A 22,822-nucleotide genomic window follows, 5' to 3' on the forward strand; every position below is an offset into this window, starting at 1 on the left:
AGCTCAACCCTGACTAACTAAAATCCATAAGACCAGTAACTATCAGGTTTCTGCTATCGAGTCACACGGATCCTTAGCCTGAGGGAGGTGTCCTAAGTTAAATAAAAGATGACCTGAACATGTGTCAATTTATAAGTATGGAACATCTTATGAAAATTCATAATACTTGAAATATCAAACTCAAAAAGTACCTTTAATCAGGTATAATTTCACACAGATCTTTACAGAAGCCAAAACGGCTATACACAATACAGAAACATTCTTTTTCTTTTTTCTTTTTTTTTTTGTTCTTTTCTCACCAAGGTTGATGAACTTAATGGAAAACCATTCACAATACTGCAAAATCACTAACATATACAAGTATGGACTGTATGGTATACTCTTTCAATACATAACAATGCATTGTAGTTTCTCAAAAAGAAGTGATTACCCTTAATGAGTTGAATGTGATTTTCTTCTTGCAAAGAACATAAAAACCCGCGGAAAAAACGACTTTTTCTTCTTCTTTCCGTTTTTCCCATCCGGCGAAGATCCATTTTCATTGTTCGCACGAACATAAGACTTTTGACTTGAAAAGTGATGTCCATGAGAAATATTTCCCCTATTATTTTGTTCGAGTTTACCACTATGGCTTGTGTTCGGGTTTACTGCTTTTTGGACTGTTTCGCCGGCTTTTCTTCGTTGCCCGTGTTCGGCTCTCCACTTTCTTAATTCTTGTTCTGCATCTAATTTTCCTTCCCTTGCCTTCTCGGCTTTCCCCATTGCAATCTTCAAAGATTCTCTTCTAGCAGCCATTTCTTTGTTCACTTCATTCAACTTCTCCAAGGTTTTCGATTCGTTCTCCTTAGCTATATCAATCTCAGAATTCGCGGTCGCAACTCTCACATTGGCTTCTTCTTCTGCTTCATGAGCTTGTTTGGTAAGATTATAGTACTCCTCGACCGATAGTTTCACACCGTTCGATGAATCCACTTCTTTTTTGTTGTTGCTTCTAGCCGATTCGCTCTCTTGCAATGTTTTAATTGCTTTTATCGCCAACCTTTCAGAAGCTCTTGCAGCTTCGATCTCTTTTTGAGCTGCAAGTAATCTACTATTCATGGTACTTGCACTCGCCTTGGCTTGTTCGGCTTCCTCCTTTATTCTTCTAAGCCCTTCGCGAGCTTCTTCGGCAAGCAAGTTGGCCTTATTAGCCTCTTCGGCCGCTTCTTTTAGTTTCTTCGGCATTTCAAGGATTGTCTCTCTGCCTTCTTTTTCCTTCATATGAACGAAACTGATTTCCGTTTTGGTTTTGTTCAGCTCGGCTTCAATAGACGCGACTGTAACGGAAGCCATTCCTTCTCTTTGCCTAATCAACGCGAGCGACAATTTCTCTTGTTCGAGTTCTGATCTTAACGATGTTGCAGCCACCTTTAAGTAATTTACCTTAGAAGTAGCTTTCTCTATGTTAAGCTTTACTTCCTCAAGTTCCTTTTTAGCCGATGCAATTGCTTCTTGTATTTCGTTGTGTGATTTTTTGTCCTGTTCCGCTTTCGAGACTCCTTCTTCATTGCCGCATTCTTGGTTTGACTTTGATTCCATATACGCATTTAATTCGGATTTCAAATCGAGAAGCAGCGTAGAAGCTTTACTCAGCTTAGATTTAAGATCCTCGGCCGACAAAATTTTCTGGTTGAGTTTTTCTAATTCTTGCTCTTCTTGTTTAAGTTCCTTCTCCCAATTGAGTAAATCTTGATCTCTTGCCATGACGGTTCCTATTCGGTGTTCTTCTGCTTCCATATGCGCAGAATGTGCGGTTTCCAAAGACTCTTTTGTGGCAATCAGCTCGATTGTCAAATCTTCTACCGACCTTTCTACTTGCTTTGACGCAGCAACAGCCTCTTCGGCTCTGTTAATAGCTTCACCTTTTTCATCAACTAAGGAAGCGTATTCCACACGCAATGCATCAAGCTCTTCTTTCACCGATGAAAACTCGGTAATGGCAGCCGTATACCTGGCTTTCGCGACCTCAAGCTGCGCCTTGGCTGCCACACTGGAATCTTCGGCAATACCTTGCTCCATCTCTTCCACTCTAAGCTTTGCGAGTTCCGAGTCTTGTCTTGCTTGATGCTCTTCGGTCTGTGCTCTCTCTAGGTTGAGTTTTAGTTCTTCTATTAGTCTTTTTGTAGTGTCAAGCTCCTGAAGTGCTTGAACTTTTTCTTGTTCAGCCGCCTCCGATATTTTCCTGTACTCCGGAATCTCGTCGTGTGCTTTTTCAAGCTCTTGTTCAACTTGCTTGCGCCGCTGTAATCAGAGGACAATAAAGCAATCGAAATTGAAACAGCGAAAAAAGTGTTTCTTCATGAAGAAGTTATGTATTAAGGAGATTCTCTAGCACGATATAAAAACAAATACCTCGACGGTCACCATTCTATGAGCCTTCCAATCGACGATTCCTCCGAATTTAGAAACAGCTTCTTTAACAGATTCGAATGGAGATGCTGTATCAATTATACCTCTTTTTTCCTCGATTTTCTTCTCGTTTGTAGGTGAGTCAACACCTTCACCAGCAACATCCGAAACCTTGACTTCATTGAAATTTACATTTAGTTCTTTGCTATCATTCTGCAACTCTATTTTTTCAGACGACGAAGCCGATGGTTCAATCTGATTATCAACGACGCTGACAGTAGAATCACCATCCTTCTTCATCTTCACTAAATCTTCTAAAGATCCAGATCCATGTTCACTCTGATTATTGACAACACTGACAGTAGAATTGCCGTCCTTCTCCGTGTTCACTATATCTTCTAAAGATCCGGATCCATGTTCAATCTGATTATCGACAACACTGACAGTAGAATCACCATCCTTCTCCGTGTTCACTATATCTTCTAAAGATCCTGATTCGGATTCTGCAACTACAGGTTCTTGATGACTTTCTTCTGCTACATGAACTTCAGAATTTGAGGTTGAAACTAAGTTTTCTTGAGGTGCGTCAATAACTCCGTCTCGAGGTGAATCTGTTAGAATTTATTCAATAATTAATCGCAAACAAAACATGTTCAATACAAATATTATAACTATAACTATAATCACACTCTAGCGCAGAATTCAAATAAACAAACCTATAGGTTCAATCGGAAACTCTTTTGTTATAGAAGAGGATGTTGAGGGCTCCGTAATAAGATTATCAACGTTGTCGCCGCTAGCAGTAACAGTTGAACCACCGTCTTGTTGTCTGTTATTGATATCTGCAGCTATAGTTCCTTGGTGGATGTGTTCCATTTCTTGTGAGGTTGAAGTTGAATTATCTGTTGTAAGATATTCATCTTGTTTTATAGGTTGATCAACGGAAACATTCGTTGAGTTCGATTCTACTTCAGGGAAATCGGTCACAGCTGGAGAATGAGTGATATCATGTTCCGGTATTTTGTTATCACCGAGTGAGTCGATGGAAGCTTCAATGGAAGATTGATTATCGATCGGAGCTATAATATCAGTATTTTCTTGAGAGGTTTCGGCTTGAGGAGTTTGTTCAGCATTTCTTGAGGAGGTTGGTTTGTTTTCAACTTCCTCCATTGATTAAAAACTGATCCACCACAGGTTTCTAAAAGGCAAATGAAAACGAAAATCAATTTACGAAGAAATTGAAAGCAAAGTCGACATAAGCAACATGATTTTTCGGAGAACACTCAATTAGTATTTAGTATCCGAATTTAAAAAAAAAATGCATATAGCAAGTCGCAAAGTGAAAATTCTTTCTTGAACGAATCGAAGCAACAAAGTCTGTATCTAAATGGATTGGGTCAGCCAGGTCAACACGCAGACGAAGTGATAATAACCACTAAAAAGTCACGTACAATCGTGAGAGTCGCCGTTCAAAACCCTATTGATGATCAACATAACATATTAATATTTGTTTTTGACAGAAAATTCTATGGTTCCTAATGAAAAAAATTAAGCTAAAATAGAATAACAAATATGAACAAGAACATCATAAAGACTAAAATTTCTATAATTTGATACATATATCATAACATAAACATTGAGAAAACCAAATTAAAATTTTCTTACCTAAAATTAATCAGACAAATAAATTGACCCTTTATGCAATCTTTCAATTCTTAACCATAATAGGTTAACCGTTGACATTTTTCTTGTTGCAGGGAAAGTTCACCAGGAAGAAGATTTTACTCAAATTTCTTCTGAAAAACTCAAAAAATTGCTAGAGAATTATGAAACTATATGAGAAATAATAAAATCAAACTCTAGCTATGATTAATAAAAATTAAACACTAATCCAAACTTTGCAAACCAGAAAAAAATTATGAAAATAATATAATTATGAAAATTTTGCAACATGGACATGCAAAGAATGGATAGGGAAGGAATTGAGAAAAAAAAACAGAGAATTAAAAAAGATTAAGCAAAACTTGGTGCTAACAAAAAGAAGCACAAAAGAAAAGAGAAAAAAAATGAAATAATAACAAAAGAAGGAAAAGAAAGAAACATACCCTGATTAAGGAGAAACTAAAATTGATGAATGAAAGTTAGGAGAAAATATTGATCAGTGATAATTTGGAAATTAAAATTAGAATGAATTGAAGGAGGAAAAATTATGGAACTAAATTTAGAAAAATATGAAGAAAAAAAAGAGAAAGAGTCATTGTGGACCCTACTACCAAGTTGTCACATAATGTTGAAAATTGTGTTTTACTTTTCTTATAATAAGAAAAATATATTATTTTAATTTTTTATTAGAATTATAAAAAACTAAAGTTGGTTTTGTCTTTGTGTTATTTAACCAAAATCTCAAAGTTGGTTTTGTGCCATTACTTCACGTTTTACACCTTTTGTTCTTTTTTTTCTTTTTAAGAAATAATTAAATAGAGGAATATTAAATGACAAATTATTAGTTTAAATATGTTTTTTGTTTTTAAAAGTTTAACTATTTTGTTTTTTATCATGTTAAAAAAATATCACTCTTTAGATTTCGACAACTTTCCATATGCAATCACAATTTATTCCAACTGTGGTTGATTTAGTAATAAAGATTATTTTTGAATAGACTTGTTCTATGAACATTTTTTTCATACACCCTAGTTTTTCTTCTTAATAAATATTGAAGTTTATGAATATCTATCATATGTCATATCATAGTTGTTGGAATTTCAGTGGTTTGCACTTTGCATATCATAATTTATGATGGCTCTTTTTTCAATGTTTTTCATGATTGACTAATTATATTTTATTCTTTCGCTTTAAATAGGGGTGGACAAGAAAGCTTCAACCGACCGAACCCGGTCCGGCCCGTGTCTTTTTTTAGCTATTGGGTCGGTTCGGGTCGTCGGGTCATCGGATGGTTAAAAAGGGTTGGGATGGTTTACTTAAGTCGGAAACGGATGGCATTCGTGGGCCCGTCGGAATCCGAATCCGACCGAATCCAATGATGCTTTTATGGGCCTTCTACTCTAACCTTATTCCAACCCAGTTTAAGCCCATGTTCAACTTTTCTACTTAACCTTGTGATCTTTGTTAAACCCTAAATTTCAGTCTTCCTATGCAATCTGCGCCGCACTCCATTTGCACGGTTCCTAGTCCAGATCTTCTTCACTGTATTTCTGTTTTGGTGTTATGTAATCCACATATTTCATCGTCTGTTAATTTTTCGACTTCACGCCTCTATATCTTTTTTTCACCAATGATTTTTAATGTTATCTCAGATATTCAAAAGGTTAGATTTTTTCTGTGATTTCTACTCTTTTGTGTGTTTAAAGTCTACTGGATTCATAAAGCTAAGTAGTTTTGTGTACGTCTTTTTCCTTCTTGCAGATATGACCAACTTCTAGGGCATGAACGTACTCATGGAGTTTATCCAAAAGGAATGTTATAATGTAATTTCTTAATCTCATAGATATATTATGTTATGGCTTGATTTGTTTTTGTAACATGTGTTTTTATCTTTTATCAGTGTAAAATATGTTTCTTGTGTTTTTTTCCCTAACTGTAACTTAATTTTTTCAAAAACAGAAGCAGGGATTTTGAAGCGGATCTGAAGGTATGTGAAGCGGATCTGAAGGTTATGTTTGATTTTGATGATTTACTCATGATACAGATGATATACTGATGATATCTGTTGTGGATTATGTGTTACTGATGAAATACTCTTGTTACATTAAGAATTTTTAGGTATGTTATTATTGTTCATTGTATTTATGAAGTTGAATACTCCAACATGGGTGTTTAAGTTTATGATTTTGATATAGGGATTTGGTTTTGTTGGTGTTTGTGTTTTTGTGAGTTTGGCAGTGAGGATGAGGTAAGGATTTACACTACTGAGATTGTATCTACTGTTTCATATCTTCACAGCAAAGGCATTGTGCATTGGGATCTTAAACCTGAAAACATACTCATGTATTCTCATGGCCATGTAAACTAGTCTTTGATCTATGTTGTACATTTTGATTGTGAAAATTTTGTATCTGCCAATGTGTTGTTGTTGACTTGGTGTTGGTAATCAGTTCAGTAACCTTCATTGTGACTGATCTTATGTTTGTTAAAATTACAGGTAATGTTAACTGATTTTGGAATGTTGAAAGAGATTGAGGAATCTGAGAGATCTAACTCTATGTTACATAAAGCATAGTTTTGTTGGGTTTTTATTTTCATATGTTGAAACACAGTCCAGAATCCATGTATAAAGCAAGCATTTGATCACGGTAGGAAACATTATTTTGTTTCTCATGATAACTTTTGTAGATTGTTTTTACAATGTTACTTTGTTTCTCATAATTTCTTTTTTAGATTATTTTCAATGTTACTGATAACTTAATCTTATTACAGGAATCAATTCACCTATTATTGATGAAGATACACCTGTTATTGATGACCTATTAACTTTTAGCCAAGGTAAATACTTATATTTGACAATAGGCTGAGATATTAACCAGGCAAAATTGAAAGTCTTTTATTTAATTTCTTATTATAGATAGAAAATCTCTTTTATTTAATTTCTTATTATAAATCTGTGAGCTTATTAGAAAATCTCTTTTATACATGCTATTTTATTCAAAATTGTTATAATAAAACTAGAGATATAAATATTTATTTTTTCTCTGTGAATCCATGCTATATTTTCTATATTTATAATCTCATTAATTTTGGCTTTACTTCAGATAACACACGTATTGGAGGAGGAAGCAGGATTTCAAAATGGAGAGAATCTCATTAATTTTGGCTTTATGACAGATAACACATATTGGGACAACATGATTTATCTGATTTTAAACCTTAATCAATTTGGATGCTTGGATTTTATTGGTTATGGATCAAATTAAAGTAATTGATTGGATGCAACTAAATTAAAATAACTTTATTAAATGATTTAAATGAATTCAAGTAATTCAATATTAAATGATTAAATAAGTCCAAATAATCTTAATAATAATAAAATAAGCCAATTATTTAACTAAATTTTAAATTAAAAAACATTTAAACTTATCATTCCATTATTAAATTTAAATTAATGATGGTTGATGTTTATCTGGGCTTTATACCAAAACGACCAAATTCAAAAAAAAAAAAAGGTATCAAGCTATTTTTAAAACCTGGGCTTGAATTTTAAACCGGCCCAATTAATTGCTATATCCGAAAAAAACCGATATATGTAACCGAACCGACTCCATCCGAACCCGAAATAACCCAAATATGAATCGGTCGGGAATTGGGCCTATAAGCATCACCCGTGGGTTAGACCGGTTTGGGGGTTTGGGCCTGAACCCGAACCGGCCCGAACCGATGTCCAGCCCTAGCTTTAATATGTCAAATAATTTTTTAATTTATATTAAATATTTTAGGTTTGATTTTGCTGGTGCACAACATAATAAGATGAACAAGATGATGATAGAACAAGAGAAAAAATTGTAACTAACTTTTATTCAATTGAAAAACGGTTACAAAAATGATTCTACACTATTATCACACTACTAACAATTACAAAGTAAAAGCAATATATATTCTAAATTCATATTACGCCAAACTAACTAAAGTCCAACTCAAGACCCATTCAGAGCTACTAATCATCCCTTAATTCACATAGAGAGCTAAAACCAACAACACCAATTTCATCACTCAAATTGATGAAGTGTTCAGTCCTTACAGCTTTCGTCAGAACGTATGCAAGTTGCTTCTGGGTGCTCCAGTGCACAACTTCCAGCACTCTATTCTGGACTTGATTCCTCATAAAATGGAACTTTGTGTCAATATGTTTGCTTCTCCCATGCAACATTGGGTTCTTGGCAAGGCTTATGACAGATTTGTTATCAATCATAAACTTCACAGGCTTCATCACCCTGATCTTCAAATCCTGCAACAAATTCGACAATCAAACAGCTTGACACGTAGACAAAGCACCTGCAATATATTCAGCTTCACAAGTTGACAACGGAACCACTGGTTGCTTCTTGGAGCACCAAGAAATGAGACTTCCCAGATATTTAAAAAAAATTTGCAAAAGTACCTCTTCTGTCAACTCTATCACCACACCAATCAGAGTTTTAGTAACACATAAGTTATGACTCACATTCAGCTCTAGAAAGGACAAAACTCCAAACTTCAGGGTCCCCTCAATATACCTCAGAATCCTAATATCAGCTTAGTAATGTGACCACTTCGATTTGTTCATAAACCTACTCACCAATCCAAGAGGGTAAGAGATGCAAGGTCTCGTATTATAGAGATATCTTAGCGAACCTACCAACTGTTTAAAAGTTGTAGCATTTACATCATCACCCTCATCATCAGAATCCAACTCGTGATTCGTCTCAGCAGGTGTGATTGCATACTTGAAATTTGTCAGCTCGAACCTCTTCCGAAGCTCAAGTTCATACTTCAGCTGATGCAGAATGATACCCTTCTCAAAGTACAAAATCTCGATCCTTAGAAAGTATACCATCTTTCTTAGGTCAGTCATCTCAAATTCATTCATCATCACCTTTTTGAACTTGACTATCTCATCTTAACAGCTCCCTGGCAGCAATATGTCATCAACATAAAGACACACTAGAATCATATTGCCTCCAGATTCTGGACCACATCTAGAGTCTGGATCACTTCCAGAATCTCCATATGAGCCACCTTCAGAATCGCCTTCAAACTTTGATTTGCCTTCAGAATCTTCTTCATCTTGAGAGTCTCTTTCATACTATGACTCATCTTCAAAACCTCCTTTAGATTCAAACTCAACTTCAGAGTCTTCTTCAGGTTCTGACTCAACTTCAAAATCTTCAGATTCTAAACCTTTTTCAGAAGTTACCTCGGGTGTTAACACTACACCAGATTTGAATTGATAATTGCTCTAATCCCATGCTTCTGACTTGTTCACAATGACGTCTCTGTTGACTTCAGCTCCAGAGTTATCTTCTGATTTTGACTCATATTCAGAATCACAATCGTCTTCAGATTTAGAGTCAACTTATGATTCTGACTCATATTTAAAGTCTCTTTCTGATGTAGGAGGATTGTGCATATTTAAGCAATTTTAATTTTAATATTTAAGCAATTTCTGTTTTATTTGTTTTATTTAATTTTGTTTTGGACTAAAAGCCCATAAGGCCCAATAGGGTTTATTTATTTTCTGTATTTAAAGACCTTTGGCATGGCCATAAGGATTATCTCTTTTATTATAATAGAATCTAAAGTTTTCTTTATTCCTGGTGGACTCTAGAGCTTATCTATAGGGTTTGCGCTTGCAACCCTGTTTTCATTCAAGGTTTAGCGCTTGCTATTCCTTTGGGCGGCTTCCGACTGCTTCAGTTGGCATCAGAGCAGGTTTTCTCCTGTTCTTTTCATAGCTTGATAACTATGGCAGATCAACCGGTGACCAAAGTAGATCTTGATGGAATTACCACGGCTTTTACCGTGGCTCTAACTACTTTGACTGAACAGATGGCGAATTTAGCAAATCAAGCGAACAACGCCAACAACAATGGGAATCGATGAAGAGACAGGAGAGAAGAGACGATTAGGGTTCTACGGGGTGGAAACTGTGTCGAAGATTCGAGTTCTGATGAGGAAAAAACTTACGATGAAGAGGTTAATCGTGGGAATCTACAGAACATCCATGACTATCGAGTGAAGGCTAATATTCCATTGTTCTACGGAACTATGGGAGTGGAGGAGTTTCTTGATTGGCAGATTGACGTCGACAGGTTCTTCGACGTTATGGGTGTCCCTGAGAACAAGCAAGTCAAGATGGTTGTGATCAGGCTTAAAAGTATTGCAGCTGTCTAGTGGGATAAACTTGTTGTTCAAAGGCAGAGACAAAGGAAGAGGTCAGTCAAAACATGGAGAAGAATGAAACAATTGATGCTGGAGCGGTTACCGGAGGATTATGAGCATATTATTTATAATATGTACATCGAGTGTATTCAGGGCAAGAGAACCGTGACTGAATACACAGCTGAGTTCCTGCGGTTTTCTAAGCACAATGAATTGGGAGAATCAGAAAGCCAGAAAGTGGCTCGATACATCAGTGGCCTAAAGGGATCCTTGCAGGAGAAGATGGGTTTATAGACTGTATGGACCGTAGCTGAAGCATCCAGTTTGGCTTTGAAGGCAGAATTGATGGAGAAATCCCCTCGAAATTTCTCGTCTATTGAAAGGTACTCACCCCAAAGTAACTGTGAATCAGCAGGTGACAAGGAAAAGAATGCAACACCCCAGGATTCCAACCTTGGGAATAAGGGGGCTAGCAGCTCTAGCAGTGTGCAACAGGGTAAAGCACCAATTTAGAGGCTGAATAATCCATATGCTAGACCCGCTATAGACACATGTTATCGTTGTAACGGAAGAGGCCACAAATCGGATGTTTGTCCAACAAGGAGAGTCGCTGCTGTTGTGGAAGAAAGGGAGGAAGATGAAGAAAGAAAAGATCCTACAGTTAAGGAGGATGAGTATGCCGATGTTGAGTTTGCGGTGGAAGAATCTGATGAGAGGGTAAATTTTATGTTGCAGCGAATATTACTAGCATCCAAAGACGAAGGGCAGCGCAAGAATTTGTTCAAGACACGTTGTTCTATCAAGAACAAAGTGTGTAATCTAATTGTGGATAGTGGCAACATGGAGAATCTGGTGTCTAAAAAATTGGTAGATTATTTGAAGTTGTCCACAAAACCACATGAGAAGCCATACAACCTCGGTTGGGTAAGTAATGGCTCCCAAGTTCGAGTAACACTAACCTGCAGAGTTCCTATCTCCATCGGAAAACATTATAGAGAAGAGGTACTTTGTTATGTTCTTGATATGGATGTTTGTCATATTTTACTTGGTAGGCCTTGGCAGTTTGATAATGATATCACTTATCGAGGACGAGATAATGTGATGATGTTTACATGGGGCACACATAAAATTGCAATGGCTCCTGTTTTGCACTTTGATAAGAATCCAAGAGGAAAGAATTCTAGATTCTTGATGATGACGCAGAGTGAAAAGGAGCTTGATGAGGTTGTAAAAGAAATTGAATATTTCTGTCCAGTGGTGATCAAAGGGCTGATGAATGCTATAAAGGAGGAAACAACAATTTCAGAAGAACTGCTAGGGATCCTAAAGGGTTTCAAGGAGTTAACCGCAGATGAGCTGGCAAACGAATTGCCTCCTATGCGAGATAAACACATGGAAGTTAAAGTTTTCAATGTGAGAGAAGATGTGATGGCATTTCGGCGTAAGGAGAGGTTTTCAGTGGGTACTTACAATTATAGCAAGCTGCCAGATGAAGTTCTTTATCAAGAAGAGAACTCGCGGTCGAGTTCTTCAGAAGTGAAGGAGATTGATGTAGGAAGATTGTGCATATTTAAGCAATTTTAATTTTAATATTTAAGCAATTTCTGTTTTATTTGTTTTATTTAATTTTGTTTTGGATTAAAGGCCCATAAGGCCCAATAGGGTTGATTTGTTTTCTGTATTTAAAGACCTTTGGCATGGCCATAAGGATTATCTCTTTTATTATAATAGAATCCAAAGTTTTCTTTATTCTTGGTGGACTCCAGAGCTTATCTATAGGGTTTGCGCTTGCAACCCTGTTTTCATTCAAGGTTTGGCGCTTGCTATTCCTTTGGGCGGCTTCCGACTGCGTCACTATTAAAAGCTTTGTTTGGAGATTTAGTATCAAGTTGTCGATTCAGTTCATTAGCTCAGCCTATGTAAAAGCTCAATTTGGTTTGTGGTGAGTCGGTGTAAAACCCTGATTTGGTTCGAGATTAGCCTAGTGTAAAATCTCAAATTAGTTCGTGGTCAACCCGTATAAAACCCTGATTCGATTCGAAGGATAATTAGTTCAAAACCCCACCTTGGTTTAAGCTTTGAGACTAACCGCTTAAACCTTTGTTTATATTTAAAAGGAAGACTAATCGCTTCAGTCCATTATTCGTTGATTGGTTGTAAGTTAACTTGAAATTTCATTTTTCTTGTATAAGGTGGTTCGTGAGCTTAACCTTTTAAAAGCTCATATGCATTACTAATTACTCTCAAGATCAAGTCTTGGGGAGAGAATTATGTTATTTCATTTAGACCGAACCTCTAAAATTTATGATGTCTTCAATGTTCCCTTATTTTTCGCACATTTTATGTACATTGATTTTCCACTACTATTTCAAACATTTTATTAAAAATGTTGTTGTACTCTGAAAATGAAAATACTTTTGTTTTAAACTATCATTTTTCAAATTTCAACAATTCACCCCTATTATGGTGGAGTCACATGTCTAACAATTTTTCCAACTACATCTGACGATCTCCTTGTCTTATATACATGTCTAAATTGAAGTATAACCTGGTTTTAAGTTCCATTTTCCCTTAGGTGTCCTTCTAGGTTAGTCGTTAAAAAAATACCAGGTTGAAAATTACAAAGAGTAAAAGAAACTTATTTCATAGGAACTGGCTGGACTTGAGAAGACCCCACCATCCTGTTGATAAACTAACTTTGAGTAACAATGTATGTCTGACCTTAAGGATATGTTTGAATTGATGTAATGTGACAGAATGAAATGAAGTGGTATATCAGATTCTATTGTTTGCATATGTAAATAATGGATGAAGAAGAATAGACAGTGATGGAATCCATTCCATCAAATCCTTTTTATTTTCATTCCACCTAATTTGGGGTGCATGCAATGGATTTAGCTAATTTGTTCTATTTCCTTCCGTCAAATTGTAAAAAAAAAAAACACAACCAATAGATAGAATCCCGATTAAATTCCGCTTTACCATGTTTCATTCCGCCCCGCTCCGTTCTAGTTCATCAATCCTAACACACCTAATTACTTTAAACTGCTTACATAGTAGATGTAACAATACTGTCATCTAAATTGCCTTATTTGATATCAACCCCCTAACTTGTTGCCTCATTAAGAATAATAAATCTTACAATGTCACAAAATTGTTGAGAGACGTAATACATGATAAGATGTATCCCATGTCAAAATGATATATAATGAAATCATTATTCTATTTAATAATTTAACCTTAGAATAATGCTATTCTAACACTACATTCTACATCCAAATACTCGCATTAAGCACTGTTCATTTTTTATATATTTTAAATAAAATAATAATATTTATAAATAAAATAGTTTATGTTTAAAAATATTTGTTAACACAAATATAAAGTTTACCATTTACCAATTTTATTATTGCATTAATAAAAAAAGTATGATGTTAATCAAATATTTTACTTATAACTTATTAACCAAATTTAGTACTTCATTAACTAATAAATTAAATAATATTAACCAAATTGTGACATTAAAATATGAAATCTAATAATCAGTCTTTACACTCTATTGACTAATTTTATTTGTTATATTCCATATATTTTATAATTTAATATTAGAATTTGGTTAATAGAGTATAATGATGATTATTACACTTCATATGAAATAAAATAAGTTTTGAAATAGGTTAAGTTTTTTCTGAAATCTTGATATCCGTCCGACCTTGTGACCGACTAATCTAAGAGGATCAATCCGACCGTCTACTTTACCGATGTCTCATTTAAAACCAGAATAAAAGTATAAAACTATATATAGTGTAATACCCCGTATTAAATTAAATGCTCTAATGTTATTAATTGACACTGAGGTTTTATCAATTGGTACATTAGAGATACTTTTGGACATTAAGTTAGTAGTGTTAACTTAAAGATATTTCCTTATATCTTTTCCTTTTTGGTTTTCTTCTTCATTTTTTGCAACAAAAGAGAAGTTAGAGAGAAGAAGTAGAGAGAAGGAGGAGCAAGAAGAGAAAGGAGAAGAAAGCTTGGATCTTCATCATTTCTCCGCCGAATCGACTCATCTTCGACATCAACGACTCATAATCGAGGTGGGTTCTAGTTAGAAACTTATAGATTTGATTGTGGATGAGAAATCATAAGTTTGGATATTAGGGATTTCATAGAGAAAACTAGGTCTTGGACAAAATTCATCAATGTTCATGAATAAGTGCTTATAATCCATAAATATATCATCTATAGGTTGTATCTATGCTTTAATATGATCTGGAACAGGTTAGGATAGTTTTAGATGGTTTTGAACCATGGATTTTTGTGTGTGAAGCAGAGCTGAGAACTCAGTTCTCGCGCGCTTCGCGGCGAGAACGGGGCTGCGCGGCGCGAACTATGCAGGTTTTTAGGGGTTTTGATTCTGCCTTCAGTACGCGGCGCGTACAGGGGTTCGCGGCACGAACATTTTGGGAATCCTTAGAGACTTGCCACTGCCAGAGGTTGGCGGCGCAAACATCAGTTAGAGGCGCGAACATTGTTGAAATTATGAGGGTTTGCTTCTGCCAGAGGGTTCGCGGCGCGACCTAGCTGTTTCGATCGTAACTTTTGAACCGTAACTCTGTTTTAATCGCCGTTCGAAGCAGTAGTAGGCTAGAAGCGTGTACTTTCTAGTAGTGTAGGTTTTGGGAACAAAAGGAGAATTGTTTAATCGAGAGTCAGGAATTTGCTTGATTACTTGGGTTGGTTTTCGTTCGGAACCATGAGAACGTTATGCTTTTGGTATGATGCTTGTGTACTCTATAATTGTTGGTTGAGTTCTATTGCAGGTGGATTGGTAAACCTTTGTTATATATATATATATCAGAGAGGTTTGAATAACTTCATTGTTATGTAAATAAAGGTTAAGTGAGGAAACTAGGAATTGTTAGGTTGTGTAGCTTAACAAAGAAACCTAGGATGAGATCACCATTGTATGATGTATTAATCAGAACCGTTGTATTTTCTTTATTTCTTTATTTTTCTTTTGAATGCTAACATGCATTCTTCGTGCAGAGAGGCACTGTGCAGAGAGGCACAAATAATCTTGGCAGGTTTGATTCCCGCTTTTGTGTACGAATGGAACCTACGGGTAGAGACTTGTGATGGTGTACGGGCCATGTGAAGTGACGATTCATGGGGAAAGGCTCATGAGTCCGAATCCATTTCGTATGTCAAGATTTTCCAAAGGATCCATGACTCGTGCCACCTCCTAGACGTAGAAAGGGGACGGGAATATGGGGATGCCTTGGTATTGGTTTCCGATTAGTAATCTTGTGTTTGAGTTGTTGAACTCTAAGTATGATTCCATATAATGTTAGTGTGAGAACTCAAGGTCTAGTTTCTTTTATGACTTGAGACTTATAGATTAGAACCTTGTAAAGCCGAGAGGATCCATAGGATAGGGAACTCACTGAGATATTTTATCTCACCCCATTATATATTGATTTCAGGTACTACAGGTTCCGCGAAGGGTAAGGAGAAAGCAGTTTGATTTCCTTATTCCTTATGCTTATTTTGGACATGGCGAAGCTTCCGTTGTGGATTTTCTTTTGTGATCATTGTTGATCTAGTTCTTAGTATTTACTTTTGAACATCTTGTATGTATTATGCCGTTGTTAGAACTTTGTATTTTGGGCATTAATATGTATAATGTGTTGACTAGGAACTTATAAGTATTTTCAATACCAAATACTCGGATTCATGTATATGTATATGCTTTGATGTATGTATTTATATATGGGTGTTACATATAGATTAATCCAACACAAAATTGTTAGCACTTAAAAAGATTTAAACTCAAAAGAACCTTAAGAGAAGAAGAGTACTGTTAGAAATTCAGTATGATAATCCTGGATAACTTCAAAGAATCGTGTTCGTACACTTTCCGAACAAAGTATTTCGACCCTATTCTTGCCTAGGTTCACGAAATCTTTGTGGGGATAATTCTCGAAGAGCAATCTGTTTCTGACAATAGAGAACAAATCAGGAATGTAGAGAGGAAGTATTATTTTCCGTGTAACCAAAATCGAGGCCAAATGACTCCTTATATAGGAGATCAATAACAGAAACCGAAAAGACACAACTGTTCAGAAAAAACGGTCATGTCTATTGGGAAAGTGTACAACTGTTCAGAAAATTTTTCGAACGGGGCGCTACCCCGCACCCCGCCAGGGGCTCTGCCCATTGGACCCCGACGGGGCGATGCCCCGCACCCCTATAGTAAATCACATTACTACCAAAATACATTGATGATAGTAAAATCACCAAGTATCTCTCAAAATATAAAACTAAATCTAAAATTAAGTCAGAAGTCGACCTGCCTAACATATTTTTATCTCTATTTAGGGATGAGTCAAGATGGATTGCCCTTCATTGAATCAAATTCATTACTTATTTCATTTTGGTTAATTAATATTTTCTCCGATATATGAATGCATTACATAACATCAAGAGTCACTCCGGTTTTCAATAGAACCGGTCCAACCGGCCGGTCTAGTTCGGTTCCAAAACACTAATAGTGTTTGTCTAATTTCAGGGGCAAAAGTGGAAACAAACTTTCTCCATCTTCTTTCTTCGCAAATTTCCGAGGAAAATCGAGTGTTTCTCTTCCCTACTTCTCTCGCAGCTGGTTCTCTCTTATGCATTCCTCTCATACCAAACACACCCTTTTCTCGCAAATTTGAGACTGCTTCAACAATCGCATGTAAATTCGGCAAAACAATTACGCGTGAAGATTTCTGACATGACATGATCGAAACCCCATTTTTGTGAAGAATTCGATTCCGATCGATCGTGAATCGCGATGTATCAGTGGCGGAAGTTCGAATTCTTCGAGGAGAAGTACGTCGCAAAATGCATGATTCCAGAGGAACAACAAGAAGATGACACCAATGAGAAAGTAAAAAAGGAGAGGAAAATTGAGTGCTGTTCGAGTGGAAGGGGTAAGGTGGTAACTGGTTTTGATGATGGCACCGTTTGCTTGTTCGATCGAGGACTCAAGTTCAATTATAGTTTTCAACCTCACTCTTCTTCGGTTCTGTTTCTTCAACAGCTCAAGGTTCTTTCAGTTTTTCAATTTTTTTTTTGGGGGAAATTGGGTATGTACGTGGGTTTTGTTTAGTTGTAAAAAGTAGAAATCAAAACGATAGTGCTAGACTTTGATTGATTGCTTCAGTTTTGGAATTGTTTTGGGTATTTGATTTTGATTGGTTATTTTTACTTGTTTTAATTTGAGTATCTGTTGATTGTTTCATTTTTTTTCCTGAGAATATTGCTTCATTTATTAGAATCATCCAAAATCCCATTTTTCATTGTTGGTATTGTGCAAATTGGTGAAAGAATCCTGAGGTTTAGTACCAGGACCGTCTTTGAGGGCGTGCAGAGCACATGCCCACAATTTGTCAAAGTTATGGCTAAATAGGGTCTTTTTAAATATTTACAGCGTTAAATTGGTTAAATTGCAGCTAACTTATGCAAGGCCTACAAAAACATGAGACGACTCTGTGTAGTACCATATATATGTATGTGTGTGTGCCTACATGAGTGCCTATGTTTTGGTTTAAAAGAAAGGATTGATGTTCTTTTGTAGTTTAAATGTTTTCCAGCATCTTGATTTGAACTTAAAATAGTGTGTTTTTGTTTGTTGATTAACCAGCAACGCAACTTCCTGGTAACGGTTGGGGAGGATGAACAGCTTGCTGCCCAGCAATCACCTCTGTGCCTGAAGGTTTTTGACTTAGATAAGATGCAATCTGAAAGTACGAGCACGGCGAGTCCGGATTGTGTTGGGATATTGCGGATATTCACTAATCAGTTTCCCGAGGCAAAGGTAATGACTCTACTATGCATTCTTGTTACTCTTTATCTTTAGAGAAATTATATCCGTATGATAATGATAAATCTGGTTAGTAACATAGTTTGATTATTTCTAACCTTCTTTCTAATGACCTTGGAACTACGGCGTACTGCAGATTACATCTTTTATTGTCTTAGAGGAAGTGCCTCCTATACTACTTATAGCGATTGGCTTAGACAATGGTTCTATTTACTGCATTAAAGGAGATATTGCACGGGAGCGTATCACCCGTTTCAAGCTTCAAGTGGAAAACCATTCAGACAAAACTCTTTCCTCGGTCACTGGTCTTGGGTTTAAGGTTGATGGTCAATCACTTCAGTTGTTTGCGGCAACCCCAAATTCTGTGAGCTTGTTTTCATTGCATGATCAACCACCAAGGAGGCAAACCCTTGATCAGATTGGGTGTGGTATAAACAGCGTTGCAATGAGTGACCGTTCTGTATGCAGCCTTTGTTCCCATCTCTCAGTATATTTTTATATATTATTGTATGCATATCCTTGCTGAATGCTGAATGTATATGTATATTAACATTAACAGGAGTTTATAATTGGTCGGCCAGAGGCAGTATATTTTTATGAAGTTGATGGGCGTGGTCCTTGTTGGGCTTTTGAAGGAGAAAAGAAATTGGTAGGATGGTTCCGCGGATACCTCTTGTGTGTTATTGCAGATCAAAGAACAGGAAAGCATACTTTCAATATCTATGACCTGAAGAATCGTTTAATAGCCCACAGTGCACTGGTTAAAGAAGTTTCACATATGCTCTATGAATGGGGTAACATCATACTCATAATGAAGGACAAATCAGCTTTATCTATTGGGGAAAAGGATATGGAAAGCAAGTTAGACATGTTATTCAAGAAAAACCTATATACAGTAGCAATTAATCTTGTTCAGACTCAACAAGCAGATGCTGCAGCTACTTCTGAAGTTCTGAGAAAATACGGTGATCACCTATACAGCAAGCAAGACTATGATGAGGCAATGTCCCAGTATATACATACTATTGGTCACCTTGAACCTTCTTATGTGATACAGAAGTTTCTGGATGCTCAAAGAATCTACAACCTCACAAATTACTTGGAAAAGCTACATGAGAAGGGTCTTGCTTCTAAAGATCACACCACACTTCTATTAAACTGTTACACCAAATTGAAAGATGTTGAAAAATTAAACCTATTTATCAAAAGTGAAGATAGCATTGGGGAACTTAAGTTCGATGTGGAAACAGCAATCAGGGTTTGCCGTGCTGCCAATTACCATGAGCATGCAATGTATGTTGCAAAGAAAGCAGGGAGGCATGAATGGTACTTGAAGATCTTGCTTGAAGATCTTGGTAATTATGAAGAGGCTTTGGAATATATTTCTAGTCTGGAATCAAGTCAAGCAGGGATGACAATAAAGGAGTATGGTAAAATTCTGATAGAGCACAAGCCACTGGAGACAATTGAGATTCTCATTAGGCTTTGCACAGATGAGGGTGACAAAAGAGGACAGTCAAATGGTGTGTATGTGTCTATGTTGCCATCTCCTGTTGATTTTCTCAGCATCTTCGTTCATTACCCTCATTCCCTTATGGATTTTCTTGAAAAATATACAAACAAGGTGCAGGACTCACCTGCTCAGGTGGAGATTAACAATACCCTCTTAGAGTTGTATATATCCAATGAATTGAACTTTCCTTCAGTATCACAATCTAACGAGGGTTCAGATTTCCTTAATGGAGCATCAGGAAAACTTTCGAATTCAAGTGCCCAAACCAATGGAACTATTGCTGATCACAAAAGTTCAGACAAGGATAAGGGTCGTCGTGAAAGGCGTAAAAAGGGTCTACACATGCTTAAGAGCGCATGGCCGCCAGAGACAGAACACCCGCTTTATGATGTTGATTTAGCCATTATATTATGTGAAATGAATGCATTCAGAGATGGGCTCTTGTATTTGTATGAAAAGATGAAACTCTATAAGGAAGTAATCACTTGCTATATGCAAGCGCACGATCACGAGGGATTAATTGCGTGCTGCAAAAGACTGGGTGATTCAGTTAAAGGAGGGGATCCATCTCTTTGGGAAGATGTACTAAAATATTTTGGTGAGCTTGGAGAAGATTGCTCCAAAGAAGTAAAAGAAGTTTTGAATTACATTGAGAGAGATGATATTTTGCCCCCCATAATTGTCCTTCAAACTCTATCAAAAAATCCCTGCCTCACACTTTCTGTGATCAAAGATTACATTGCACGGAAGCTTGAGCAGGAATCAAAGATGATTGAAGAGGACCGACAAGCTATTGATAAATATCAGGTTGGATTTTTTTTTCTTAAGCACGTGGTTTGATCTTAACTTTATTTAATAGCTTAGGTATTTGTCTCATAGTGGATTCGGCAATTTTGACAGAAGTGTGGTGCTTTCTTTACAATAGACACCGATAGCCGATAAGATTATGGTTTAGTTATGAAGAAGTCCAGCAGGAATGTTAACTTGAAAATTGAAATGGTGCTTCATCAAAAGCACTGATTTTGAAAAGTTATTAACCAAAAATAACTAGAGGCATTTTAGAATTGTGACTAACATGAATGATCCAAAATCATATGGATAGTACCTTCGACATTTATCACTGTTGTTTTGAAATTGTTTCTTATCCTTGTATATCTTAAAGACAAAATATACATTTTAAAATTGTATATTGAAACTTGGATTCTGGTCTTCCTAGATATGCAATGCTGTCTAGTCCATCTCCTATCCTAGAAAGGTCTAGCCCTCACGCTATCTCTAACTCCTAATGCTGTCTGTCCTTGTCTATTAAATTCCTTTCTTGAAATTCAGATGTAGTCTGACGTTGGTTTTAATCCTTGTCTTGTTGTTGTGACTAAGTTATATTTTTAGTTTATTCTCTTTTAGTAAGCTTTAGCTCTAGAGAAAGTACTAGGTCTAGAATAGACGAAAAATATTTCTTAATACCAATATGGCATTTTAGAATAGTTTATGTTATCATAGTGATCTCTTAGGGATGGTTTCCCTATTCTCTTATTTGTTCCTTATTTAATTAGGATTAAGAGTCTACTATAAAAATACACAGCAAGTGTTTGATCTTTTGTAACTCAGGCAGCTTGGATTCCATCACATATCTCACATAATCACATTTTTCTCTTCCCTAAACTCTTTCTGATACTGTTGGATCATTTCCTCGTAATTGAATATGAATAGGATTTTGGATATTGAACAAAAAGTGGAGATTTTGGAATTTTTCATACTTAAGCGAAGGAATGCAAAACACTTAGTTCAAAATTAGAGCATTGACCATTTGGTGGTTCTGGCCATTTATTGTGAAGCAGACACATGTGTTCTGCTATAGTCTGCATCTCCATATGTTATAAAGCAAGCCAGATGTTTATAATTCGCGCGAACGGAAGTTGTCACTATTTTCTCTTTTAGGGATGCAGATTAGTGTTTAGGGATGATAAATTTGTAAACACAAGATATAGTCTTATTAGAAGCGATAATCTCTTTTAACTAATTTGTTAGTAAATATTTCTTAAATAATCTTAATATATCTTTCAAACTATCCTTGCCTAATGCAAGTTGGCCGTGCTAATTGTACTATCTTAGTTATTTACTATTTTTCCTATAAACAGCATGGAAGGATTTTTATAAAGTATTCTCTCCGTGCAGGAAGACACCCAGACAATGAGGAAGGAGATTCAAGATCTCAGGACAAATGCAAGGATTTTTCAGCTTAGCAAGTGCACGGCATGCACTTTTACCCTAGATCTTCCCGCTGTGCATTTCATGTGCATGCACTCATTCCATTTGCGGTGCCTTGGTGATAATGAAAAAGAATGCCCCGAGTGTGCCCCAGAATATAGGTCTGTCTTAGAAATGAAAAGAAATTTAGAGACAAATTCTAAGGATCAGGACAGGTTTTTCCAGCAAGTTAAGAGCTCCAAAGATGGGTTTTCTGTCATTGCTGAATATTTTGGAAAAGGGATTATCAGCAAAACAAGCAATGGATCCACTTCAGGTCTTAGATCTGGAAATGCATCATCCAGCAGTGGCTTCTGAGGTTTACTATATATGCCACTTCCTTTCAGCTTTTTGCTACATTCATACTAAAAAGTTGGTTCCTAAATGTTGGATGAGTCTGAATATTTTTAAGGGTTTTTCGACTTCTCCACTATTGTTGCTTATTATCCAGTTCCATAATCTTGAGTTTATATTTTTTCTCGTAATGTGCTGGGTGTTATATGTTATATATATCACCCACGAATGGCTCGGCTCATTCATCAAGAGAAGTTATGCCAGAGTATCAAATTTTTCGAGAGGATATGAAGGTACTTGTTGTGTGGATCTGCACAGAAGAATTTCATGACAGCCTCTCCTTGAAGGGATTATAAGATAAATATTAAAGGCGATGTTGTTGTTAGGTTTGTTGGGTCCAAATTCAAATGATACTTTTCTTTTCCTTGTTTTTAAGTGTGTATTATTCTTGACAGATTTAAATCATGCAGATAAGGTTTTAATTTATATTCTTCCATAGGCCATGAGAAATAATAACCATTTGAGCTCTGTTTGTGTTAGTCAATTGATTTTGGTTTTTATTGATTTGGTATCCAATTCTTTATTATGTTAAAAGTTACATTACTTGCATTATATTCCTCTAGAAAGATAAGACAACCCTT

At 36.0% G+C, this 22,822-nt stretch overlaps 2 protein-coding genes and 1 long non-coding RNA gene across 4 annotated transcripts; 2 read left to right on the forward strand and 1 right to left on the reverse strand.

Moving 5' to 3' along the window:
- Positions 1-166: 166 nt before the first annotated feature.
- Positions 167-4,638, reverse strand: LOC131596512 (protein WEAK CHLOROPLAST MOVEMENT UNDER BLUE LIGHT 1-like). Of its 2 annotated transcripts, XM_058869178.1 has the most exons (5): positions 4,494-4,638; positions 4,054-4,184; positions 3,105-3,586; positions 2,392-2,999; positions 167-2,280 (listed from the first exon to the last, which is right to left on the reverse strand). In XM_058869178.1, the coding sequence occupies exons 3-5, from the start codon at positions 3,556-3,558 to the stop codon at positions 433-435; spliced, it is 2,910 nt and encodes a 969-aa protein (XP_058725161.1). In that variant the 5' UTR covers positions 3,559-3,586; positions 4,054-4,184; positions 4,494-4,638; the 3' UTR covers positions 167-432. The 2 variants fall into 2 exon arrangements, with proteins under 2 accessions (XP_058725161.1, XP_058725162.1); XM_058869179.1 differs by lacking the exon at positions 4,054-4,184 and having other exon boundaries at positions 4,494-4,597.
- Positions 4,639-6,535: 1,897 nt separating this feature from the next.
- On the forward strand, positions 6,536-7,284 carry LOC131594160 (uncharacterized). Its single transcript, XR_009281296.1, has 3 exons — positions 6,536-6,698; positions 6,823-6,888; positions 7,155-7,284. It is a non-coding gene; the product is annotated as an uncharacterized LOC131594160 (long non-coding RNA).
- A 9,547-nt stretch (positions 7,285-16,831) lies between these two features.
- LOC131596514 (vacuolar protein-sorting-associated protein 11 homolog) lies at positions 16,832-22,745 on the forward strand. Its single transcript, XM_058869181.1, has 5 exons — positions 16,832-17,350; positions 17,948-18,121; positions 18,264-18,587; positions 18,687-20,447; positions 21,816-22,745. Exons 1-5 carry the CDS (start codon positions 17,096-17,098, stop codon positions 22,203-22,205), a joined length of 2,904 nt encoding a protein of 967 aa, XP_058725164.1. The 5' UTR covers positions 16,832-17,095; the 3' UTR covers positions 22,206-22,745.
- Positions 22,746-22,822: the final 77 nt, after the last annotated feature.

This window comes from Vicia villosa, linkage group LG4, assembly GCF_029867415.1.
Source record: "Vicia villosa cultivar HV-30 ecotype Madison, WI linkage group LG4, Vvil1.0, whole genome shotgun sequence".
In the NCBI taxonomy this organism is placed as follows: domain Eukaryota; kingdom Viridiplantae; phylum Streptophyta; class Magnoliopsida; order Fabales; family Fabaceae; genus Vicia; species Vicia villosa.